This window comes from Vipera ursinii (assembly GCF_947247035.1).
Source record: "Vipera ursinii genome assembly, chromosome: 1".
Classification (NCBI taxonomy): domain Eukaryota; kingdom Metazoa; phylum Chordata; class Lepidosauria; order Squamata; family Viperidae; genus Vipera; species Vipera ursinii.
This window is the reverse complement of record NC_139512.1, coordinates 123,443,450-123,470,847: the sequence shown is the minus strand read 5'-3', so window position 1 is coordinate 123,470,847 and position 27,398 is coordinate 123,443,450. Positions and strand designations below refer to the sequence as shown.

General features: G+C 38.3%; 1 protein-coding gene and 1 long non-coding RNA gene across 4 annotated transcripts in view; both read left to right on the top strand.

Moving 5' to 3' along the window:
- Window positions 1–27,398, top strand: part of LOC310632618 — a 378,391-nt gene that overhangs the window by 78,897 nt on the left and 272,096 nt on the right. The window lies entirely within an intron of this gene.
- The window catches only part of SMARCAL1 (SNF2 related chromatin remodeling annealing helicase 1), a gene marked incomplete at its 5' end in the record, with an annotated part of 37,490 nt that continues 18,410 nt past the window's right edge, over window positions 8,319–27,398 (top strand). Inside the window, 10 exons of one of the 3 annotated variants that reach the window (XM_083350253.1) lie at window positions 8,319–8,516; window positions 9,054–9,175; window positions 11,647–12,618; window positions 15,037–15,087; window positions 15,762–16,022; window positions 16,255–16,305; window positions 18,192–18,375; window positions 18,485–18,635; window positions 20,134–20,292; window positions 22,142–22,207. In XM_083350253.1, the coding sequence (XP_083206379.1) occupies window positions 11,679–12,618; window positions 15,037–15,087; window positions 15,762–16,022; window positions 16,255–16,305; window positions 18,192–18,375; window positions 18,485–18,635; window positions 20,134–20,292; window positions 22,142–22,207 (1,863 nt within the window). Of the gene's footprint in view, window positions 8,517–8,993; window positions 9,011–9,053; window positions 9,176–11,646; window positions 12,619–15,036; window positions 15,088–15,761; window positions 16,023–16,254; window positions 16,306–18,191; window positions 18,376–18,484; window positions 18,636–20,133; window positions 20,293–22,141; window positions 22,208–27,398 lie in introns of those variants that run through there. The other 2 variants (XM_083350252.1, XM_083350254.1) reach the window with 2 other exon arrangements.

Genomic DNA, 27,398 nt, shown 5'->3' with positions numbered 1-27,398 from the left:
CCCTCAGATCTCCAGTCCATGAGCTCAATGTCAGAATTGCTTTGCCACACCATTTAATATTCAGAAGTGGAAACTCCTGGCAAGCTGTTCTGTACTAATCAACAGCTTGCCATATTGATTCTGGGGTCCTTGGAATGATAAAGCCTACTATCAGAATATCCTTTGGGAAGGGAAAAATAACTGCCACAGCAGGAAAAGAGAACCGAGTCACTGGGGCTAATCTATTCATATTACCTACTATTACTATGGTCACATTTGGGTGACCGAGATACAGTTTTCCAATTCATCCCAATGGTCCTTGGTCAAACAAGGCAGTCTACAAGATGGCAGACATTAAGAATTAGAAACTCTTGATGAGGCAACTTAGTTATAGATGCTAAAACTCTCCACAAGATTCAGGCTCAATATTTGTCAGCTCAATGTTGTTTGAAATCAATGGGCAAAGTCCCTTGGTGATGACCACTGAGACTTCTTTTGTGATTTCAAGAGAATATACAATGAAACTCTGCAGCACCAAAATGTCTTCTGGGGCCACACTTTCTGCAACAGGTACAAATTAAATCCAAGAATGAATGGTCATTCACTTTGATCTGCCATTCTATAATATTCAAGGAAACAAGGGACAATCCATCATGGTTAGTTCCTGGTCAATCTACAAAGTGTCCAAGGCAGTGACTTGTCATCTCTAGGGCAGTCTGATAATCACTTCAAGGAGTGGAATAGAATGAGGATGCCTGCCATCTAAAAGATAATGATCAGCCAACTGAAAATCTGATATTAGGAGACATGCGGTTGGGTGTCTAATGTAGGAAACCCCACATTTTTTTCTGAAGAACTGCCATTGTCAAAGGCAGATGTGGGTTTAAAACCATGTTTTCTGGAACCGAGATTTACCAATGATGAGATCAGGAATGCATTAATATGAACCACAGCTTTCACCATGGGCTGGTCTGGGATAGTCTGTTTTTCAAAGAAGGTATACTTTTTGGTTATTTGTTTTCTGGAAATTTTGAGAACAGCTTGCAAGCCTAAGCAGATTTAGGATTTTCTCTGAAGTTCAGGAGGTTTCTAAGCAGTAGAGTTGTCCCATGAGCTAATTTCATAGCTTGTACAGGGCCTTGAATTCTAGACAATAACTTCAGCTGCTGATCCTTCATCCTTGGGCACCATTGTAACGGAGTTGGTAGAATAATTAATTGCTGTCTCTCCTGCTAAGGGTGCCTGCTAGTTTATGGTCTTAAATGAAATAGAGGACATATTTAAATCTGGAAATATCTCAGCAGGATAAATACAGCTGAGTCACAGTTAATGCATGTTCGGATAACACAATATACTTCATTTCTATAAATTGTATAATGATAACAGGTTGTGTTTAATGCAAATCAATATTCAGTTAATGCAAGGTTAGTACATGCACAGCTGAGATTAGTAAGATATTGCTGGAGTTTTAGATACGGCTATTTCAACCTGTACTCACCTATCTTCATGTGTGCAAAATGAATAAAAGAAAGATTCCTTCATATAAAAACAAAAAAGGGAGAGACTGTCAGAATTTCTCAATCTAAGAATCCATCTTACTCTTTATATAAGAAGTGTTGCAAAATCTGTTTCAGGGCTGCTTATTTGAAAAGAGCATATTGGCAACCAAATATGGAGCATGAGGGTCCTGCCTCTTTGATGGACTTCTGGCATAAGCATTTATTTCATTTCTCAAATCCACTTTTTGACAGAAAGTTAACCAAACGGTGCTACCACAACCTATGTAGCTAGAAAGTGATAATTAGCCATCGGGTGTGTAATAGATTTTCCTGGCAGCCTGTTGTTCACATTGAACATATATCAAGGGCTCCATAAATTCTCTGTTTTAAAGGGAGTTGCTTAAAGAAAATTAAAACTTAAAAGAATTTTGGAGGGACTTTCTTTTTCTAGGGGACATGTAAGTGCACTGAACCATGGAGGGATTAAAAAAAATACATAATCTGGCAGGTACAAGATGATTCTTCCAATAGTTGGAATTACAGTGATCCTTACTGAGCAAGTGTGTTCTACAGGGTTTGAAGTGGGAACATGCATTTTGTGTATATTAAAGACGTGCACATGTTTTAAACCTGGACACTCAACTTTCCCTATTGACATTCAGTCTGTTTGGCCATTAGACATGATGCACATCATGTTGGTCGGAAGCACTGATTGTTTCCATGGTGAAAGGATGTACTGGTGACATCACCATTGCATGGGGGACACCCATTTGGGGGGTCTTTTTGAATCCCAGTGAAATTGCCCACTGAAGTGGGTACCCATTTATCTACTTGCAGTCACCTACTTTCAAACAGCTGGGTTGATAGGAGCTGGAGTGTGTGACAGAACGCACCCTGCCCCACAGCAGCAACAGATTTCAAAGGTGAGGCTGCTGATCATTAGTCCAGTGTTCTAACCTCATTAGCCACCACACTCATCATGTTGGTTATAGGAGAGGGAAGCAATCTTTGTTGTAGAGTGGATAACAGGAAGTGTTTATTTACAGTCCTTAAGTCCCAGCTTCGTATGACAATGTGATCTTCTATCCTTATGAAGTGGAAGTCAGTCACCTGTGGTGGCTAAGGTGCTCAGTTAGAAATCTGGAGACTGAGAATTATAGCCCTCCCTCAGTATAATGATATGTAGAATTCCTTGGGAGACAAAAGGAAGAGCTACAGACTAGGCAACAGTTACATAACAGGCAATTGAACTTATAGAAGAGTGTGTCAAACATCTCAGAAGAATATCTCTCTAGTTTCTTGGACAATGCAGGCAAGCTGGAAGAGATGTACTTTCACACCTGCAACTTTCTGTTATTGTAACATTACAATAAGGCTAGTTTTTCTTGATGTGCTTCTTGTCTGGAATACCTCACAAGGATGATACTCAGGCATGAAAGCCGGTTGGGTGATTTGGGGTCAGTAGCTCTGTCTTAAACAAAGCCCACTGTAAAGGGCTGTTCTTGTGAGGAAAATTGGAGACACAATTTTACTATATACATCACCTTGAGTTGTATTAAGAAGAACTCCAAGTTCTTCAAAACCCATTCCTTCTTCCAAATGTTAGGTGGTCTTCGCCTCCCAAAGGTTGCTCACATCTTTATATAGTAATATGAGAGGCTACAAAAGGAGGATGGAGAATCATTGGTTTTGTGTATTGTTAGCAGTCTTCTCAGAAGTATAATTTGCTAACTGTATAGATGGGGAAATATTTATTCACTGCCTTAGCTGAGTTCAAAAAAGGATTAGACTAATAATAGAGTATTAATGAAGGATCAGCTTATGAACATCTATTAGCCATCTCTTTTTCAGTCACGGCTGCTGAGAGAAAAACAGCAGGGAACAGCTATTGATTTTCTGCTTTACCTTGGAAAAATGTCTCTCCGGTAACAGCATGCTGGTCACATTAGTGTTTACTGGGACCCAACCATGTCCTTTTTTCTTTTTTCTTTTACCCAATTGCACTTTGTTTTCATATTTTTGATTCCACAGTCAAGAAGTCCTGCATCTTCTATCCACTGAAGGTCGGCCTAAGGGTTGGGTGAGGAAACTCCCACCTATTTGCATCCAAGTATGCATCTACTGCAACATTATAGGCTATATTTCAGTTTAGGAAGTAATTTCTGGATGTATACTTAAAATTATATTTTTAAAAATATGGAGATTCCCATAAATTTTATTGATCAAGTATCACTCTAATTTCTATAGTAGTTAATTCATAGTAACAAATTAAACAATGCTAAAATTGCCTTCAAATTGAATGGAATCCTGGATGCATCTATGCATTCTACTTCACTGCATTACAGGTTTGCAGTTGCTGCCTTTTGGATTATTAATTTTTTTTGTCCCCCATCTAGCCAACAATGGTGGAATTCTCAGGTAGCCCCTTCCAAGTATTAATCGGAGTTAAGCCTGCTTAGCTCCCAGATCAACCAAAATCAGCAAGTGCTGCCACCTGCTGAGGGTCTCGCTTTCAATTGTGCTAATGCAGCTTGCTTCACTGTTGTATAACTAACAGCTTGGAATGAAGTTCCTTTAATCCCACTGACTTTAATTAGATGAACTCCTTTAAATGCAAATGTTCTAGATAGACTAATTTGAAGAGTGATCAACTTGAAAGGGCAACAAAAAAGGAGGAGATATTAATGAGCTGTTTCTAATATTATGGTCCTAACAACTGTCATCCTTACTGGTTGGGGGTGGGGAATACGACCAGATCATGCCTGCCAATTTCTCCCTCCATCCTCTCAATATTATGCAAAGTTGTAGAGTTCCATAAAGCTTAGGCTGGATGTGAGGATTTGCATCCTCTTCATGGATTCTTTCCTAAATAAGCATTTTCTCTCAGTCCAAGTGATGAAAACCACAGGCCTTAAAGACCTGCATAAAAGAGGCTTGTAGCATGAAGTAAAATGAAAATGGACACTCTTATTATTCGGGTGGGCTCAATATGTTCATCTGAACACATTATAGTGAACCATAACATGGTTTGTGGGTGATAGCTTAGACACTTATATGAACTGAACCTTGGAGGTTTGTTTGATTAAAGCCCATAGTCCTTTATGTACTAAGCCTATTTATCTACTGATCCTTCTAGTTCAGGGGTGTTAAACTCGCCAAGTCATGTGATGTGTTGTGACATATCATGACTTTTTTCCCCTTGCCGGAGGTGGGGTGGGTGTGGCTTCCACATGACGAATCTGGGCCGGCAATTTGATACCCCTGCTCTATGAAAGAATGAACCCATTTACAAACTAAATGGTCTCATTTGATGGTCTGGGGTGGACTGTAAGAGCTCTCAAGAATTCTGTTTCTTGAGTCCTCTATTTGGTATGCCACAAACATTTATTTCAGGCCATTGTGCTGCCTCCTGACTTTCAACAACCCAGAGAGTTTCTGTTCCACTTGTTTCCCTTAATGGGAGAGAGGCAATTTTGATTGCTTTGTTCTCAGCTACATCCCCCTGGCACGTCATCATTAGAGTTACTCTTCTGAAGGCTCCTGATCATCAAGAGCCCCATCAGGATTCCGGCTCATGTTGTGTCACAGCAAGACTTTCAGTGTTTTCAATGGATAAGGATGTTCTGAAGGAAAATCCTGAGTGTGCTAATTAATCTGAGCATCTCAGACCAAAACCAGTGAGTAGAAAGAGTTGGAGTGCACTCTGTTCCCTCTGAGAGTTTTATCTGCTGTGGGCAAGATTGATCTTGCTGGCTAGTAACAAGGAATGGCAGGGGAGGCAAAACAGAGTTAGCTTAGCAAAATCTTAGCGAGATCTTAGATGGACTCAGCAGGTGACAGCACCTAACTAATCCCTCTTCAAAAGTTAAGTGGGGTCAGGCCTGATTACCAAGACTCTGTACTTTGCATACAAAGACAAAAGGGTGCTTTGCAGCACATAGGGAAGCTAAGTTAATGCAAGCTCATTACTGAAAACTCCATGGGCAGAAGAGAAGCAGATAGTGTCTCATTTCACATAAAAAGCATGGTGTAACTCTGGCTCCTGTAGCAGGAATATAGAAATACAGTATGTGTAAATGCTATCAGGTAGGTTGCAATGAGTGGGACTTGAATTCAGAAAGTGTGTACATAAGAGACTTCAGTTTAATCCTTGGCAGTTTAAGGATGTGGCAGCAGCTGACGGGAGGGCATAATCTTTTCTTTGGAAGAAACAAATAGGTTGAATCCACTCATTCTGTTCAGCTATAATTATGGTTTTGAGCTCTTGTTCTTGTTGTTCTGATTCAGGCTGATTGCATGAACCCAAACAATTGTGGCTGATTTGATCCATCGTGATAAAAGAAACCACAGGAACAGGATCTATAAAATAAGCAAATGTGGTTATTCAGCCAGTTCTCTTATGATTCCCTCCTCCCCATCAGCTCAAAGCACTCCTAATCCAGTTACTTGTAAAAAAAGAGAGAGAAGTGGGAAGCTTGGGGCCATTCCTGTGGAGGAAGACTTTTTTGAACCATTCTTTTTTCTAGCTGAATGCTATTTTTTTTAAAAAAGTATATAGGTAGTCCTCGACTTACAATCATTCATTTCATGATGGTTTAAAGTTAAGATAGCTATGAAAAACGTGATTTATGACTGGTTCTCAAAGCTATAACCATCACACAACCTCAGTGGTCATGTAATTGTGTGGGAACGGCCAGAATTTGGTCTCCCAAGAATTTGGCTTTTGACCTTTTAGCCTTTCCGTGCTTTCCTAGTTGGGCCTCTCTGTAGCTTCAGTGCAGAGAACACTCTCCTGGCTAGGAGGGGGGCCTGGCATGTGGGAGGTTTGGGAAATGCTATGATAAAGACTTCACATGCATCTTATGCTATCTTGTTTTTGTGTGATCTCATAAGCACCTGAGTATCCAATTATTTCTGTGTATCCTGGTTGTGAGAGACTGATGTAATCTTTGTAATATTGGAGGTGAATAAAAGTTCAGCGGGCAGTGTACTCTCCAGAGAGTTCTTTTGGAGACGAGGCTGCCCTGCTGGTTCAGGACAACTCTATCGACCCGGGTCTGAATTCCTTTCCCTTCGTCTTAATTCTTTCCCCTTCAAATTGGGATTTGGGTGCTTGGCTACTGGCTTGCATTTAAGATTGTAGCATCCTGTAGTAGTGTGCTAGTGATACAAGATCTTCTCAGCTGGTTTCCAACAAGCAAAATCAATGGGGGAAGCCGCATTCACTTTGGGCCAGTCTCTCTCTGTCAGCTCAACTCATCACACAGGGATGTTTTTGTGACAAAATTAGGAGGAGGAAGCTGTGTTTGGCATGTTTGCTGCCTTGAGTTATTTGTCAAAAAAGATGGGATACACATAAACAAACAAAAAATCTTAGCTGATTTATGACATTCTGCTTTTGGCAATGAAAAGCCAGCTAGGAAATGAATAATGCCCGTATCTTTATTATTTAGACTAATATCACACTTGGCAAACAATGTCCAATATTTAAACCATAGGAATGTAAAGTGGAGGCAAATAAAGAATGAAAGAAAAGCTCTCCAAAACTGGTGAAGAATTCTAATTATGTGTCAAGTTTGGGGTGACTAGGTCATTTCAAGAAGAAAGGAAAGATCAGCCATATGAAAGTCAATGAAATACAGTAGTGCTTAAAAGTTTATGAATATTTTTGAATTTTCAATATTTCTGCATAAACCTGTCTTAAAACACAATCTGTTCTCCACATAAGAATTACACACAAACAAATGGGTGAAAAACATTTACTTGTTCATTCATCTATTGACAAAAATTATCCAAGCCGCATATTTGTGTGGGTAGAGAAAAGGTTATTATAAAGTCTGATACTTTCAACAGTGGATCTGGCTGTTTAATTTCCTTCCAATCAATTGTGGGATTTTCTCCTATACATTTTAAAAAAGATATGTGTTCCACAGATTTATTTACAAATGTATAGGATCATATTTTAAATACAAATTGTCCTAAATGAAAATAATTGTGTTACATTGTGGTAGACATATATAACAAAATTTGAGAATTTGTTGAAACATAACTTTTCCTGAACATTTGTGTGAATTCACTTGGTTGAATGTTGTAATTTCATATAGTACAGTAATTCTCTGCAAATAAAAAAGAGACAACCTTGCTACCTGTATGTCAGATATAAGCTCTGAGTTTTGTCCCTGATTTGATGGGAGAAAACCCATCATTCTATGGATAAAATGCATTCATAAAATATATATACTACAGATTTACTATTTTCTCCTGTGCAAGATAATTCAAACACATGAATTCCCATCATATATAGCCTTGCTGACAGTGCAGAATGAGCATTTTAAGTGAAGCTTTTTAAGTTGAAATGTGAAGAATTAGATCACTAAATGGAAGCTCGCATCTCTTACTTCCTTCATTTATAAAAACTAACTTTTATAATTACTGCCTTGTTCATTGCAAAAGGGGGTATCATAAAACACAATGCAAAAACAAATGTTTAGGAGAAGGGTAAGATGCTCAAATAAAGAGTTTTTCTCTGAGTATTCCCCACCTCTACAATCTATATTTTACAAATTATTTGCCCCATTCGTAATTGAATAAAGGTTGTATAAAGCAAAATAAATGGAGAACCGTTTTATTCCACGAACGTGGTGTAGATTAAGAACATCAGATGTCGCGACTTTTCAGCAACCACCTTTAACTTTAATCCTGACTTGCTTTCCCCTGCATATAACGATCCCTTCCTTTCCTTGCTCGGTCCGTAAACTTTATCCGGACGTGGCTCACCGTAGCGTCTGAGTTGAAACCAAAACTTCATTTCCCATGATGCATTGAGGCAGTTTCTCTCCGTGACGCTTTCCTTAATGGACGTCGCCGCGAGAGGGTTGGAAATTTGTGAAGTTCTTTTGGGAATTGTAGTCAACGGCTGGGCTGGTAGGAGGTTTGAAAGGCTTCCCCCCCCCCGCCCCCGCCCCGGAGGTGGCTCCTGGAGATGGGTCCATGAAGAGTTGCCGGACGTTTCTCGGGCAGCGCAGCTTCTACTTGCTGGTGGGATATAGCAGCTGGATGTTGCTTAATTGCTTAAAAGGGTGGATGGGTGAGTGGGGTGGGGGGAATCAGGGTCAATGCTTTAGAATAGAGTTACCGGGACCCAAGAAAAGTCCGGAATAAACCTTAAAAGTTTATTCGTTTTGCCTTTGCTTGGGGGGGTGTCAGGATAATGTCTTTTTGGGTGCAATCGGATTGCACTTTTTCGTGAACCAGTGCGCTTGGATGGATGTAACTGAAAATAAAGGATGGATGCCCTGAAAATAAAGAGCTTTCATTTAAACTAAGCACGGATAATATATTTGCATATGGAGCTAAACTGTGGCTCTTTAATTAAGATTTGTAGAATAAACCATGATTTGTGCACAACCCATAACGCCACAGTGGTAGCAAGCCAAAACCAAGCAAAGTCCATTGACACCTCAAAGTGGTTTGAAAGAAGAAAAATGCTGTTGTAACAATAAGGCTGCTCTTCCCTTTGGCATGTTGATATTGTAAGTCTTGTTTCAAAATTTATTCTGGTTTGTTGGCTTGCAGGGTGACACTGGAGAAAAATAAAATAAAGATGCACTATGTCAAGAAAGGCTGAGCTTACTCAGAACGCTTTAAATTGACTGAAGAACTCTTCGCTTTTGCCAGCCTTTTAAGATTGTCATAAGGTACATTTTTAATGTTTACAAATATTTCAGAGTTTTGTGGCTTGGGTTTCTGTTTTGTTTTTTTTTTTCTTTTGGGGCTTGGGGGGGCACTATCAGAAGTCGGATTACAATGTAAAACCCTTTCTACATCAGCCTTTGTTTCAGTTTGGAGTGTCAGCGCTGACTTTCAATGTTTTGCACTTGATTTCCATATAGTTCAAATCCATAATTGATTAATTCTGTCCATTCTTCTTTCAACAAAAAGTCTGAGTAAAACTTCCAGTCTTTTAAGAAAGTCTTTATCTTTTTTCTCTCTGACCAAACTGGTCAGCTTTGCCATTTCTATAAGCTCTGTCATTTTTATAATCCAATTGTCTACTGTGGGTATTTCATTGTTCTTCCATCTTTATGCGTGCAATAATGTTGCCACAGTTTCCATATACAATATAAGTTTCCCATATTTATTTTCTAGTTTATTGGCCATAAAATCCAATAAAAATAATCCATAACATTTTTTGTATCATTGTATGAATTTGCACCCAAATTTTCTTTGCTTTTTCACAAGTTCACCATGCATGATAAAAGTTCTTTCTTCCTTTTCACACTTCCAATGCTGGTTTAATATCCCTTTATACATTTTTGACAGTTTAACCACTTATCACATATCGACAGTATATCATTTAGAAAAGTTTCTTTTAAAGCTATTTAATTTTTATCCTGCCTTTATTATTTTTATAAATGATTTAAGCAGGCAACAAAAATACCTAATATTTCTTTCTCCTTCTATTTTCTCTATAACCATAACCCTGTGGAATGAGTTGGATTGTTGTTTAGCATTTTATTTTACCTTCTTTTTAGGTCAGATGTGTAGTTAAGAAAACTACTGCTTTGATTTATTAAACTGTGGAAGTACTCTTCTCTCCATTCTTTTCTCTTCTCCTCCCTCCCCTCCTTTCCTTTCCTCCCCTCTCCTCTCTGATAGATGCATGGAATTTGTTTGTCCATTGCCACTGTGATGTAGAGTAGGTTTCGTTATCACATTCTTACTAATAGTGTATAAGAAAGTATGTTACATTGGCAGTGTCAACTACTCTTTTTTTAAAAGGATAATTCATATGGCTTATCAAATGAAAACCAACCTGGCTTTACATTAGTTTATTTAAAAAATATATTATGAATTTTTTTTTTTTAAAGTTAAATTTCAATGTAAAGTAAATTGATACAGAATTGCTAACAATGAACCTTTTTAAACTTGGGAGATTTCCATGTGTTATGAATCCTGGATTTCTTTATACTCTGATAAAGTTTTCAGTAAAGTGCTAATATTCCTATAAGTGTTCAATTTTTGAAACACAATTGAGATTCTTAACAGAATATGTAGATGAGTTGTAGCAAACTTGCCTCCTTTGGATTTGGGGTCAGTTTTTTTTTTCTTAATTCCATATTTGAAAAAAGTGTTTGTGGCTTTTAGCCAAATTTCCTAGAGTTATCTATCTCAGTTATAAATGTAAGGGGCATTACATCAAGCCATATTTTGGCTTATTTTATATGGTGAATAGTTCCTTCCTGTTGCCAGCAGTGGAGATTCACTGGAGTGAAGGGGGAGAAGATACAGCACAATCTGACATGCAAAATTTGGTTATTATAGCCAGTCTTAATAAAAGTAATCTTAGCTTTCATGCGGGGTAAATTTTGTGGTCTGGTCTAGCTAGTGGGACTGCCATTCCTTTTCTAGAACTGAGGTCCCCCTCTGTCTTTGGAGGGAGAGACTTAAAATATCCTAGACTCACTGAAATGCCCTTCATAAATTATAGGACTGAAATTTTAATGTTTTTATTGCTAGATTCAATTGTGATCGGTGTGGTGGCCTAGTAGTGACACTTGCTTCCCATTTGGAAGGTTGAGAGTTCAATCCTAGGTAGCAGCACATGTTTCTCTCTCAGGGCGCAAAGAGAAAATATCTGTTGCTAACTCCACGTAGGCATCAGGAAGGGCATCTGGCCAGTAAACGTTCAGTTGCATTCAGTCACCCCAAATCTACACCAAATTAAGAGATGACAGGGTTGTAAAAAGAAAAAAAAATGTTGGATTCAGTTAAAATACAGTATTTTTTCCTCTTGTTATTTAGTTGTATCTATTTTACAGTTTCAATGTCTTTTTGTGGTTTTTTTTTCATTTCACACATTTTTGCAAGATAGTTGAAAGAACGAACGAATAAATAAATAAATAGAAAAGAAATGTATGAAGCACCATCTCAGAAGAAGTATCTTCTCTCTTTTCTAACCAACAGGAGAGGCTGCTTCTTTAAAGATGAGGCTAGCTGCATTGCCCACCTACATTTTCTATTAATGAAGTGTGCTATTTGCTTCAAAAAGGTTGATTTTATTTTGTTGTGCAATAAATCCCTTAATAGATGCTATAAACATCTATGATTAGTTAAGGTTTCTCCAATTTGTTAAAAGAGCTGGTTTTTATTGTAGTTTCATCTCCAGTTCTAGCGTCTCTTGGTAAGCACCCACAGAAAATGTCGCCTGGCCTTACTGAAGAGCAGAACAGGAAGATTGAGGAGAACAGGCAAAAGGCTTTGGCAAGGAGAGCAGAGCGACTGGCAGCTCAGCAGGGCGGTGTTGCTATGAAGCACTCTGACATGCAGAATCCTGATAGCTGTCAAGGAAACCTGCAGCAGCCTTTGAAGAAGCCAAGCTGTCGCACCATCCTTGGTAACCATCCCCTCCAGGCCCCTGGCAGCTATTTGGAGCAGAAAAGTCCTCAGATCCGTTCTGATCACTGTAGTTCAAATCAACAGGCAACTATTTTGTATGGAGGCCAACAAAAAGATGAATCAGTGGACTGTAGCCCAAATTTATACAGACAGTTGGCTAACACTAAGAAGCCCTCGTCAGCAGCGCAAGGCTCTTTGAGTAATTCTCATTGCTATTCTCCTGAGAGTTCTTGCAGACAAGATCAGCTAATCCAACGGAATTCTGATACATTGCAGCCACCTATATGCGGTGCAGCGGGCCAGAATATTGGAGAACAGTATCAGACTATCTTGGATGCTAATATGAACTCAGACACTGTGAAGAATGTACAGATTCAGAGCGAATCTGTCAGCAAGCAGGGTCTCCTTAGACAGGCAACATGGCTGGATGCAGGTGGAACTGCTGCAAGGGATTGTCAAATGCAGGCAGGTACCGGAAATCTAGACTCCACCATGAAGGAAGGGAGCAGTGCATTGCAATTTTATGGTACAAAACCCCTTTTGGCTCCTGTTAAGGGTGGAAGAGAACAAAATCCAACTATTTCTAGGGTTTCAGGCAATGTTCCTGAGACATCTGTACCAAAAAATCACAGAATTCTCAAAGGAAAATGTGTAAAACATTCTGAAGGCAGATTCAGAGTTGAGATTGGATACAACACAGAGCTCATTGAGATATTTAGAAGCTTGCCAAGCAAAAAATATGGTAAGTATAGCTCTTATTGTTAAATTCACTGTGTTTTTAGAGACCTTTCTAATTGGGATTATGCTAAATATTGTAAATAATCCAGAAATAGCTTTATTTTTTTAGGTTTTTACCTTTTTTAAAAAAAATAATAATCATGTTTTTACTTTGATATTGGCCGTGGTGGCACAGTGGTTAGAATGTGCTATTGCAGGCTAATTCTGCCAGCTGCCAGCAGTTCAATCCTGACTGGCTGAAGGTTGACTCCATCCTTACAAGATCAGTAAAATGCGGACCCAGATTATTGGGGGCAATAGGCTGACTCTGTAAACCGCTTAGAGAGGGCTATAAAGCACTGTGAAGCAGTACATAAGTCTAAGTGCTATTGTTATTGCTACCTATATTGAAAAAGTTCCAAAAATGGTGTGTTGTGGGTGACATCGTTTTAGAGCTTATATAACTTTAAAGGCACAAAAATGTCCTCCTTCCCCAGTGTCCCTCCAGGACGTCCCTCTCAGGGTCTGTTCCTGACATTTTTCTAAATAAAAAATTGAATCTGTTTTTAAATTGTTTAATCTGGGAAGCATGTTGCATTTTTAAGCTTAGTGGGCTATAAAAAAAGCAGCAGAGTTCATATATACTTATTTAATTACATATGTAATTATATCCCTTCTTGATGTATCTTCCTTTCCCACATACAGGTAGTCCTTGACTTATGACCACAATTGAGCCCAAAATTTCTGTTGCTAAGCAAGGCAGTTGTTAAGTGAGTTTTGCCCCATTTTACAACCTTTCATGTCACAGTTATTAAGTGAATCCCTGAAGTTGTTAAGTTAGTAACATGGTTGTTAAGTGAAACTGGCTTCCCCATTAACTTTGCTTGTCAGAAGGTTACAAAAAGGGATCACATGATCCAGGGACACTGCAATCATCGTAAATACATGCTAGTTGCCAAGTATCCAAATTTTGATCACGTGACTATAGGTGCTGCAACAGTCAAGTGTGAAAAAGGGTCATGTCATTTTTTTTTCCAGTTGTAACTTGTCACTAAACAATTTGTAAGTCAAGTATAGTACTACCTGTACTGTACTCACAATCGGGTGTAGAACAGTAACTAAAGAAGAAAAGCTGCTATACAATGGTTGGATAATCATATCTGTGCAATTGTTTTGCCGAGAATACGTGGTCTGTATAGTGGGTAAATGAGAACACTATACTGCAATGATGGAGAAGCAGTATCCACCAGCTTAAAATGTCGAATGTGATAAACTCTTAAGTTCAGTTCCATGGTAGATTAAAGCAGTAACTGTGAGAGGGATCTTGGAGTCTTAGTAGACAATCAATATGAGCCAGCAGTGTACGGCAACAGGCAAAAAAGCCAAAGCAATCCTAAATTGCATTAACACAGAGATTCAATCAAGATAGCGTGAGGTACTAATACCACTCTATGAAGCCTTAGTAAGACCACACCTAGAATACTGCATCCAGTTTTGGTCACCACACTATAAAAAAGATGTTGAGACTTTAGAAAGAGTGCAGAGAAGAAGAACAAAGAAGATTAGGGTGCTGGAGGCTAAAATATATGAAGAATGGTTGCAGGAACTGGGCTTGGCTACTCTAGGGAAGAGAAGGACCAGGGGAGACATGATAGCAGTGATCCAGTGCTTGAAGGGCTGTCACAGGGAGAAGGGGGGGGCGGTGTCAACCTATTTTCAAAGCACCTGAAGGTCAGACAAGGAACAATGGATGGAAACTGATCAAGAAGAGAGTCAACCTAGAAATAAGGAGAAATCTTCTGACAGTGAGAACAATCAACCAATGAAACAGTTTGCCTTCAAATGTTGTGGATGCTTAATCACTGGAAGCTTTCAAGAAGAGACTGGACAGCCATCTGTCAGAAATGGTATAGTTTTCTGCTTAAGCAGTGGGTTGGACTAGGTGATCTATAAGGTTCATTCTATTCTATTCTATTCTATTCTATTCTATTCTATTCTATTCTATTCTATTCTATTCTATTCTATTCTATTCTATTCTACTCTACTCTACTCTACTCTACTCTACTCTACTCTACTCTACTCTACTCTACTCTACTCTACTCTAATTTCTGATTCCTTAATGGGATTGATTTCTTATGCCAATGGTCTTATTTTTATTGTTCCTTTGAGTCAGTATTCACTCCTGGCGACTACCTGGACAAGTCTCTGCAGCTTTCTTGCCAGGATTTTATAAGTGGTTTGTCCTTGCCTACTTCCTAGGGCACAGAGGGAGTGACTGGCATAAGGTCACCCAGTGGTTTCATGTCTAAGGTGGGACAAGAACTTGCAGTCTACCAGTATCTAGCCTGGTATCCTCACTAGTACCCTAAACTAACCTTCTTGAATATTCTAATGGAATATTCCTGACTTCAAAATATTTTTTTAAAACTTTATTTTATTTCAGATCCAGAAACAAGGATATGGAATTTCAGTCTTGAAGACTATGGCCATCTCAGTAAGTAATTAGTCAGTTGGAATTGTGTTTGGAAATCCTCCAGGTTTGGAAGAGTTCAGCAGAGATATGTCATTTTGGAAAGCCCATGAGATGATTAATGCTATTTGTTTACTTAGTGGTGGAAATAGTTTATATTCATACGTTTATTCCAGGATACATACAAATACTTTTATTCGTAAATGAGTTATATTGAACTGTTCAAAGAAACAGAACCCAGTGTTTTGAAAAATGAATAGTTTAAAATGATTTCAACTGTTTTGTCTAACCTGTTGGAAATTTACCAGGCTTGTACAAAAAAAACCAAAAAAACAAAAAAACACAACCCAAACACAACCCCAGAGGTTGTAGCTTAATGTTTCAAAGTGGCAACTTTGCAATATTGGAAAGTTTCAACTAGCTGTAAAGGTTTATTTTTAAGTGCTCTTCAAATCATAAAACAAGGTTGAATTCTGAGGGGAGTAACTGATTGTGATACATTTTGTTAGCTTCCTCAGTGGGCAGTGGTGGGCACTGGTAGTAATGTCAGTCCTCTTCTGCTTTTCTTCCGCCTCTGAAAGTCTCTCATGTTTCTTTGATTCTTTTCCATTCTTCCTGGGAGTTGATGGTTTTGTTCTGATTATCTGTTTTGTCTTTCTTTCTTTCTTCTTCTTTGAAATCTGCATTTTATCCCCCAGTGAAAAGAGTAGAGCAATTCCCCTCCATCTCTTTGGCATCCCTGGAAGGAATGAAGAAAATGACTGGGGGTGGAGAGTCATCTTCTGCTGGTCAAAGTTCTCAGCTGAGATCCCTCTTGCAGACATGTACCAGCTGGCAGAAACCATCAGCAACCCTCACAGGAAGCTGCGTTCTGATTTCCTATTCTCGGTTTGAAGTCGATATTGGCTATGCTGCCAGCATCGTAGGAGTGTTCAAGCAAGTGAATTCCAGGATTTATGGTGAGATAGCTGTGATCTGAACTTGAGCAGTGCAGCTGTGGTTACCGTACCTTGATTTAGTCTTTGCTTCTGATACTTAAGGAAGCTACAAGAATGAATGAAATCATATGAAAATTCTAGTTTAAGTTTGCATTTGTGATACTATTTTTGAAGCCTGGCTATTTCTCATGGTTTGTGTTTCATTTTACTGCTTTGAAGCCTGAAGCCAGATTCTTTACTATGATCCTTGCAGATATGAAGACCAGAAAATGGAATTTCTTACTGGAGGATTACCTAAGCCTAAGTAAGAAATGTTCTCTTCTTAGTGTCCACATATTTTTGAAAGATTTGTTTTATTTTATTTATTAAAAATACTTACATAACCACCCCATCTTATGTACCACAACTCTGGTCAGCTCACAAAACATCTCACAAAGTACACTTTTTAGCATTTGTCTCTAAAGTAGAGATAACTGACATAGTAATGAATATTGTTGGGATTCTCTGATTCTTTAGCTGAAAAAAGATTGCTTACAGCTTTCATGTGGTAGCACTAGAAGCAATTACTATGATTGTCAGGTTCATTTTTAAAAACTACTTTTTATATCGTAGGAATCCTGTGTGGGAAGATTTTGATTGGAATATTTTGACTAAATTTTATTCTAAAGTCAAAAAGTCTCTGCTTCTCTTCAGCTCAGTTTGAAGTGAGGTGGTACATCACCTTGAAACATGTCTTGAAAAAAATGCAGTTGTCTGTCACTATTGGCACAGTTGCTAATGAGTCTTCTGCTTCTTTGTGGGCTGACTGGAAGGACACTATTGCAGAGGTCTTGAGAGATGAAATTCTAGAGCACTCAAGCCGCTGAACTTGATAGAAATATGCCAACTATTGCTTTGATGTGGAAGAGAACCCAACACAGTATTCAGGCTCTCCTTGCTTTCTTGAAAATTAGTTCAAAGCCAATGCACACATTGCTTTAGATGCTGTGTTTAAGTAAGGCACTGCATGAAAATCATCCATTTAAGCAGGCAGTTTTCCTTGTGGCAAGGGATGTAAGTATGAGAAATTGGTTTGATATCACTTTTGGTTGCTTGAATGACTTGTTTTGGATATGTTTCATCCTTTTACTGTGGGCATCCATCCATCCATCCAACCATCCATCAATCTCTTCCCCCCCCCCCCCGTCTATATTCACATTCTGTCTCTATATGCACATTTAGCTATTACCTAAATTGCTTCATTGTATTAAGATAAAAGATCATTTGGAACAAGAGATAAAGCATCTCCTGAATGAATCACTCCAGCTACTGAGACATTCTAATTTCCTCTTCTTTTGCAAAGCAGTAAAAATAGTGTAATAGCCGCAGTTTGCCGGCATATAATTCTAATCTGTGGCTTTCTGAGCAGCATAACCCTATGTTTTAGCAGAGGCAGCCTATTTGTCTTGTTAGTATAGTATAGATCAAAGCAAAGGAAGCATATTTAATGCTTAGCATATGTAACCTACAATTACAAATATAAATCCTTTCATATATTTTTGTGCTTTTGGAATAAAGGATTTTGTCTATGTAGTAGGAGATCTAATCAGGCTACTTTGGAGAAATAAGCAGCCTGTAGTTTGCTGTCAGCACTAAAGTTCTTATGATGAACAAAGTGAGTAGAGATTTGAATTCCTGAACAAATTGTAAGAATTACATTTTATTTTTCAATATCTGTATTTTAGGATTTTCTTTTTTCCAAAAAGGTTGAGACATGTTCATTGGTTGTAAGGCCTAATACAATGCAGCAATATTTTCATTGCTTAAAATTAAATTGCTAGAATTAGGGCTCAATATAAAATAATGCTTGAATTTTAGTATAAACCCAAACGCTACTATTTATCTTTCTGGTAAATTGTGTTTTCCTCCTTATAGCTGCCTAGCTGAAGATAGGAATATTATTCATGAAATAATTTGGGGTGGATTGGAATCCTTTCGTAATTGGGTATGTACATATACATTTATAGTTCACAAACGCATACACACAGAGAGATCGGTTTCTGAGGTGTACAGGTGTGATGATCTATGTGCTGATTTTCACTTCATAAATTAACAACCTTTAAGCTCAGGTTAGCTGATCAGAGTTGATATGTAAGATGGGTAACTACATAGACTTTCTAAATCAATCTGTTTTGTCTGTATTCTTTCCAGTGGAACTAGTAAAGAGCCTTCCAGAGGTTCAGCTGAAACCACTACCCAAGCCAGTATTAATGGCCTTTGTGACACAGTTTGAGAAATCTCTCTTAAAAGCAGAGGATCCCCTGGAAGCAGACCTTGTAGGAGTGGATCCTAAACTTGTGACAAGCCTCCTGCCATTCCAGAGAGAAGGTGTAAAGTGAGTCAAGTCTGCAGCCCTCTGAGAGAGCACAAACTCTGCTGGAAATGTTGACCCCGGCAGATTTATTAGCACCCAGCCTTGCCCTTTTTTGTTTTATCACCTACAGTTTTGCTATCTCCAGAGGAGGTCGTTTGCTCCTGGCAGATGACATGGGCTTAGGGAAAACCATCCAGGCAATCTGCATTGCTGCCTATTACCGAAAAGAGTGGCCCTTGCTGGTGGTGGCTCCTTCTTCAGTGAGATATACGTGGGCCGAGGTAAAGTCTTTATTTGCAGAGTTTCGCTTACCAGCGGTGCTTAGCTTCTATATACTAAAAGATGGTGGGATTTCCCCCCCCCCCACTAGCTTCAAATCTGATAAAACTCTAGGAAAATGTTATCCTTGAAGACTGTTCCTTTCTTGCTGTTTTGTTTTTATTAATTACCGTATTTGGAAAGGGGAGTAATTTTATTTTGGATTTTCGAAATAGATGTTTGAGAAGTAAAGGGAAACTATTTCACCTTTCGGGTACATTTTAAGAGCAGCTTATGGCAATGGGGCCCCCTGACACATCCTTTCAACCCTGATGCAGATTGGGCCATTTCTGTGAAAATGTCTGCATTTGTAAGGCATCATTTAAGACAAGAGAATGCGATATTTTAAGGAAATACTTATTTCTAGACGGGTGGGAAAAACAAGAAACGGAGTATCAAAATCAGCTTACCAGCTGAAAAGTAATGCAAGTGTAATTATTATTTCTAAATTTTGCTGGTTTCAATTCCATATTTATATTTTGTACTAGGCTCAGCTATTTTTTATTTATTTTATTTATTTATAGAATAAAATTTATATGGTGGTCCAATTCATTCTCAGTGACTCCAGGCAGCTTACAAAGATAAAAACCTAATGTAAAAAACAGTAAAAAGCAATGACCCCTGTATAATGCCAGGTAATTGCAGTTAAGAATTGCATAGCAAATTGTAGACTTAAAACTGAGCTATATAAATTGTATCAAGTATTTCTTTTAATTAGCTATAATCTTTAAGCCAGAGGTCCCCAACCTTTTGGGCACCAGTGACCGGTTCCGTGGAGAGAGGTTTTTCCGTGGGCCAGAGGGTGCATAGTTTTGTGTGTTGCCTGCATCCTGCGGATGGGGCTTTGCTTGTTTGTGCGGACCAGTTGCTGGCATGCTGCGGCCTGGTACTGATCCATGGACCGGGGGTTGGGGAACATGTGTGTGTGTGTGTGTGTGTGTGTGTGTGTGTGTAAATTGCTAACAAAGAATTAAGGGAGACTGATATGCATTTCAAACTTATTAGTTTTCATCAGTCAGCCATACCCTTCTGAGATTCGAACCTGGGCTGATTGCACATTAGGCAGTTGTTCTCAAGCTAACAAAGCGAGAGAGATCCTGTGGCCTAGAGATGAAAACAACTGCCTAATGTGCAATCAGCCCAGGTTCGAATCTCAGAAGGGTATGGCTGACTGATGAAAACTAATAAGTTTGAAATGCATATCAGTCTCCCTTAATTCTTTGTTAGCAATTTACACAAATATATGAGCTGTCACCGGTGTGACTACTGCCTGTTCGATGGCCTTCAGGATAGGCTGAAACAGGAAATAAAGATTTGTCCCATGTTTGGGGCCTAGCAAGGTAATCTAAATAGTCAACAAGCATTTGACTATATAATATATGTGTGTGTGTATGCATGTGTGTACAGTATGTATGTATGTATATATGTATATATATTTTCTTTCCCTTTATTTTTCTTTAGGCTTTCCATAGATGGCTTCCTTCCCTCAGCCCAGACACCATCAGTGTCATAGCAACAGGCAAAGACCAAGTCTCAGCAAAACCGATTAACATTGTCAGTTTTGACCTTCTCAGCAAGACTGAGAAGCAGCTCAAAACCACCTTCCAAGTTGTGATTGTTGTAAGTAGCCTTCAGGTGGTGACTTAATTTTGGTGGACTGTTACAGACAGAGGTGGGAAACCTGTTCAGCATAATGGGACTAACATGCAATCGCTTCCTGTGCATAATCTGGATTTAAAACATGTCCGAGCTAATAGGATAACTCACCTGCAAGCTAATATTTGGCTAGGATACAGTAATGTTTTATGTTAAGATTAGAATTTCTGTGTAATCACCACTTCAGGGAACGTAGTTAAACAATCATGACAAACAGCTTAAATTTATTGCTGAAAAAAATAACTGTAAACAATTATTTTTGTTTTGTATCTTTAGAAATACAAAAAATTATGTCTTAGTCTATTGTAGATAAAGGGTAACCATGAACTGGGTTCTTGTATTGTTGATCTTGCACGTTAAATTTGTGTCCTGATCCTCACAAAAGGTGCACAGGAATTATTCTGTCTTATGATCAAATCATGACTTCTTAGAAACTGGCTGCTTTCCCCTAGTCACTATCTTCATGTTAATACAGAATAAATATAGGTAGTCCTCAGCTAACAGTGGTAGTTGTGACTGGGAACTCCATTGCTAAGTGACATGGTCATAAAATATAACCACATGACCACGCCAACTAATGGCGGCCGTTACAGCAGTCCCCGTTGCAGTCTTGCACAGCTTATTAGGCACATTACATGATCACTGTTTGCAACTTCCTGTTGGCCTCCCCATTTTTCTCTGCTTGTTGGAAGCCAACAGTGAAAGTCATAAATAGTGATCACATGATCACAGAACACTGTGACCATCATAATTTTAACTGGGGTTTTACTTATGCAGGGACGAATATATATATATTTTAATCTGTTTTTAACGTTTGTATCTTTGTTTTTTAATCACCCTGTAAACCGCCCTGAGTCCTTCGGGAAAGGGCGGTATATAAATGTAATAAATAAATAAATAAATAATTGGAGGATGGTTGCCAAGTGTCCGAATCATGACCACGTGACTGCAGGGACGCTGCAATGCCTGCAACTTTGAGGACTGGGCATCTCCCCATTGAGCTCTGCTAATAACATCGAACAGTCACTGAGTGAATGGTTGCTAACCAAGGACTACCTGTGATTTGGGCAGTGTATAGCCCCCACGGAGGGTTCTGCTTTGCCTTTTCTGTCTTCAATCCTCCCTCTGCTGGTGACTGATATTAGCATAATCTTATCACTGAGAGAAAGCATCATCTTAGAGTTGAAGGGGGGCCTATTATCCTTTCTCTGCATGGCTGCTTACTTGCTGAAATGCAGACAAGATGAGTACACTTCCAGAGACATTTCCAATTTCCTCCTTTCCTGAAGCTCCGTCTCCTAACAGCACTCAAGAGAGAGTTCATTACTGAAAGGGAGCTTTCAAATGGTAGGTTATTATCTACCTGGTGAGCCTTTAACAGCAAAGCAGTTGGTTCCTAATTAGATTTCCTCCTTTCTGATATTTCTCATTAACCCCTTCATTTGGAAAGATTGGCATAGTAGCGGACTGACAGTTATCTGCATATAAGATGGGATCTTGTGATAACAAAAAAAATAGGAATAGTTTAGAAGGGTCTTTCTTCCACTTTTCTTATTATGCCTGGCTGCGGTTGTCGATTGGAAAACATAGAACTTTGGTGATTGTTATCAGTAATTTACATTTCCAATAAAATACCTTGTGTTGTGTTGGTTTTTCATTCCGCATATTGCTATGCCCATTGAGATTGGTTTATTTCTGGGCTCAAAACACACAGTGGCATAAAATACATCAGAGCTTCTTTATTCAGAACCAGGCGCAAAAGCTGTTTTCCTACTGTTCAAAATTTATTGTGTTTCCATTTCTCCAATTTCAGGATGAATCCCATTTTCTTAAGAACGTTAAAACGGCTCGATGTCGGGCTGCAATGCCTCTCTTGAAGGTGAGTATACGAATTTTGAAGGTAGAGACTGTTAGGCCCTATGTGTTCAAAAAGCCTGGTGTGTGTGTTGGTTAAAAACTTATGAGGAAGTTATAGATATTAAGGAGCAACATTACAGAGACAAACAGCTCAAGAGTTAGAGTTTGAACATCTCCCTGAAGAATATAATGAAATGGCCTTACTCTTAAGGCCTTATGTCATCATACCTCTCACTGTGAACTAATGTAAATAGGACACCAGATTTCTTTTTTCCTTTCTGTTCACAGATGCTCATTGTGATTCTTTGGCTCAAAAGAAAAGAATCAAAGGTTATTTCTTGTGGGCAAACAATAAGAGGTATAAGCTCCAGTTTTTATGTTGTGATTAACACAGCAGCTTATGTTTTTGCCAGAAGTATCCAATATGGAAAGGTTTTAGGTAGATGATGTAGTGGTATACTGTATGAGAGTGACTTTGGCAGACAGAAGGAAGACCCACAGACCACAGTCTGATAAAAAGAAATCTGAGGCTGAAGGAGAAATGGGGATGGAGAAATCCCATTCCCTGTGAAAATAAAACTAGAGTTAGGGTTAGGTTTAGATTTCCTTGGATAAGGGCTGAATGCTGACGTCAGGGACACATTTGAAGAGGTTCTCTAAGAAAGGTTTACTTCTATGAATGTAAACCTCAAGTAAGTTTTCATCCCTGACTCCAAGAAAACCTAACCTTGTCCCTAACACTAATCTTAGCCTTAACTCCTGTTTAATTTTCACTGCCAGTGGGATTTTCCCAAGCATTTTACTATGTTCCACAAATAAGGCCAAATGAAAATGTCTCATCCTCCCAGATGTCAGTTTTCAGCCCTGACTCGAAGGAAATCTAATCCTAACCCTAACTATACCCGAGCCTAGACCTTGTTTAATTTCCACTGCTAATGGGATTTTGCCAGGCATTTTACTGTGATCACAAATAAGTCCCAAAGAAAAGCTGTCACTCACTTTCCTTTGGGAACCTCTGCGAATCTAACCCTGATGGCAGTTTTCAGTACTGACTCCAAGGAAGTGTAATCCTAACCCTAATACTAGCCCTTGTTTAATTTTAAATAGTAATGGGATATACCAATTTTATTGTGGTCGACCAATAAGTCCAAAAGAAAAAGTGTCACGTTTGCCTTAGTTACAGAACATCTACAAATCTGTCACTGACTTATAATTTTAGCTGTGATGCTAAGGAGACCTAACCCTAACACTAACCCTAACCCTAACCCTAGCTTATTTTTGCTTGGGAATGGGATTTTCACATGTATTTTACTATGGTTCACAAATTAATCCGAACAACTACGTGTTGTATCTGGTTTCCTTATAGACTATCCACGCATCAGTTTTCAGCCCTGACTCTAAGGAGACCTAACCCTAACCCTACTTTCATTTTCTTTGGTAAAGTGATTTTCCCATGTATTTTACTGTGGTCCATAAAAAGGTCCAAACATAAAATTGTTACTTCCACTTTCCTTAGAGAATCTATCCGTGTCATACGTTTTTAGTCCTAACTCCAAGGAGAGCTAACCATAGCTCATTTCTCAGCTGCAGAGGCCTTACAGGAAGGCCTCTGACTGCGAAATGCAGGCCCAAGCTCCATTCTCAGCTGCAAAATGAAGCTGTTCCTTTGGCCGCAGAAGAAGTGAGCTGAGGTGAGGCAAGTGTCAATCCATGGGAGGCCTGGCTGCAATGATAACTCCACCCCCCCCACGCCCTACCTTGATTTTAGGCGTGCGCCTCACCCCCAAACTAGGGTTTATTTTTGGGATAGGCGATAGGGCTTATATTAGGCCCACCTCCAAAAATCAAGCTTGGGATTATTTTCAGGGTAGATCTTACTTTTGGGGAAACACGTTATGTTACTGTGGTCCATAAAAATGTACAGTAAAATACATGGGAAAATCCTATATCCAGTAAAATTCAAATTAAGGTTAGTGCTAGGGTTAGGCTTTCTTGAAATCACTGCTGAAAACTGATGTCAAGATTAGATTTGCATAGGGTCTCTAAGGAAGATGAATGTGACAGCTTTTCCTTTGGATTTATTTGTGAATGACAATGTATGGGGAGATCCTACTCCCTGTTAAAATGTTTGGCATGTCTGTGAATCAGAATGTTGCTTGTTTGTAATAACCATATTTCCACCCAAAATAAAAGGTCACGTGGTAAGTCACGTGGTTTGCTCGGTACCCATTTTTAGTACTTGTTGCTTGTCCCAGAATTGATCCCAGACAAGAACCAAGGTACCACTGTATACACTTACTTTGAAAAATCTCATTTATGTTAAAAGAAAAAAAGATTTAATTATCAAGTACTGAGATATGTAAGCAGTTTCAAATTCTGAAGAATTCCTGGACAGACAGTCGGTCACTGAGTAGTGTTTTCAAGCAAAATTAACTATCTTTACTGGTTAGTCACTAACAAAGTTAGCCCTTCTTATCTGGATTTTGAAGCTAAGGTGAGTTGGATTTGGCTGTTTGCTTGGGAGGCTACTCAGAGCTTGTAGCCTAGATTGAAATGTTTTTTGACTTCCCAGGAGGCCTTGGCAAGCAACCTTTGTAGCTGTCAAGTAGCTGTCATTTGTGTTTACGTAGTCACCAGAAATTGATTTGACAAGAGAGGATCTTTATATTTTCTTTTTTATTTTCTATAAATATTGATATGTTAGTATTCACTATGTTATTATTCACCATTTAAAATGAAAACACCAAGAGGTCTAGTTCCTCTTTTAGGACTATTTAATATGGGCCTTGTAAGTATCAAAAGTAAAAAGTGAAAATGATGACATGTAATCAAAACTTGATTAAAAATCAGGGTTGAAGTTTCAAATTGAACAGCAGATCTTAAAATTGCATTGGGGAAAGGAAAATTGGCACCATTGTAATATTAAAAGCTTATCTTAACTTCAGTATCAGTTACACTTTAATAGCTTCTTAAGATAAAGTGGTGTTTTTTACTATCCATTTTAAATATAATTTGCTAAGGAAAGGACTTTAGAGCAGTGATATATAGACACTTCAAACAGGCCCATGTATAAAACATGGGCCCAAAGTCTAAAATTCCATAAGTTTCAAAAGCAATTATGAACAGATATATTCTTGGTATATCTACTGTAGAATTCTCAATCATCCATGATAAAGTATTGATGCTCCCTTGCTAAAGATTTAGGCAGCTATGTGAAGGTTATGAATGTATAATATAGTCTGCTGAGTGGGTTTTATATCTCAAATTGGAATATGAATCAAAAACAGTTAGAATTGGACAGGATCCAAACTGAATAAAATAAATAAATGCACCCTCATAATTGAAAATACAACTTGCACAGTTTGGGGTTGGCAACAGCCCAAATGCTCTAAAGTGCACTTCTAGGCCATGCATAGATTATCTCTACTTTTCCATCTCTAGAACAGTTACTATCAAAAGTAACTGTAGCTTCCAGATCATCTAGATTCAGAGCTTATCTCCTCCACTTTTGTATCCTATTTTGTTTTATTTACCGTATTTCAAGACTCTCAATTCACAAAAATACAACTCTTGGTAGTATACAACAATAAAAACAAATTATCTTATCCCAACAACAAAAACAAAACATACTGGGGGAGGGAACAATATACACAATGATATGGTATCATTCACCATCATCATCATCATTTTTAATGGCACTTTACAATAGGATATCCAATATTTTTTTAAATTAAATTTATATGCCGCCCTTCTCCCTGAGGACTCAGGGCGGCTCACAACAATAACAATTAAAAAAATAGAGTAATTTTTTTTTAAAAAGAATTAAACAATAAATACAAAATTAACTTTATTTATATTCAACATTTCTATAACTGATTTTTTCTGTAGTGTGTTAAAGTTGCTTTGTTCTGTAAAGGAATTGTTCATAATTTAAATTAATCTCAACAAATACATGTACTCAAGATTCTTCTCTAGATACAATGATCCTTCTTGCATGCAACCTGTTTAATGGAATATCTAAAGCCAATATATTGACTTCCTCCTTTGTTCCTAAGACAAAGTACAAAACAGACCAGTGGAATATAGGATTTTGTTGCCTTGGCACACAGAGGCGGTAGAAGTTCTGAAATTCTTACTCTGTAATCATTTATCACTAAACTATAATCATGTGGGTTGAATTACCTAAACAACTGTGATGAATATGAGCGTGAGTTTAATGAATTACAAGTCTAAAAAATTTTCAATGGCAAACAATTAATGAAATTTGTATGAAGATGCATATTAATAAAACATGAGTTTTATTTTTAATGCTGTAATGCCATATTGTGCAACTTTCCAGTGTATAATTTATTTATTTTTTTTATTTTAATTCCATTTATATCCCGCCCTTCTCCGAAGACTCAGGGCGGCTTACAAGCTTAGCAGTAGCCTTCATTCTATGTATATGCCTGCTTATTAGGGCTTTCACACACACCCCAAGCGGCATTATTACAAAGTCAGCTTATTGCCCCCAACAATCTGGGTCCTCATTTTACCTACCTCGGAAGGATGGAAGGCTGAGTCAACCTTGAGCCTGGTGGGATGCGAACCTGCACTAATTGCAGGCAGCTGGTGTTACTTAAGGAGGCATTAGCCCACTGCTCCACCAAGGCTCTTAATGACTAACATTCATCCACTGAAATACAGGAAACAATGTTAATGGCAATGGCTTTGAAAAATATAAGCCCTGTGCGCTATGCAACTCTAGAAACAGTGTTATGGCTTCCGAAAGTGTGTTTGCAGCTTTGATTTGCCTCTGAAAGTAAGAGCTAGCATGAATATGATTTTTTTTTCTGGGTGGGCTTCAAGAAGTATTATTTTTTTACTAGTCTGGTAACCTGAGAACTTAATGCTCAGTTTTATCTATCAGATTACCACTCATTTTATTGGATAATTGGGGCTTTAGTATTTTTAAGGGCAGATTTTGTCAGATTTTTTTTTTAGCCGATGTATTCATAGATCTCCTCATGGCTTTCTTCTTCTCTTACCTACAGTTAAGTGCTTACTCTTATATACTTTTATATGTTCTCAATACTGTTTATTCTGTTTAAAGTTGGAATATACAAGGGCAATTCGGAAATAAACCTCTGTTTGGTTATCAATGACAAACACTCGTAGATGCAGAGCTTTTACTATACACATTAGAAAACTACAACATTACTTTATGTAAGGAC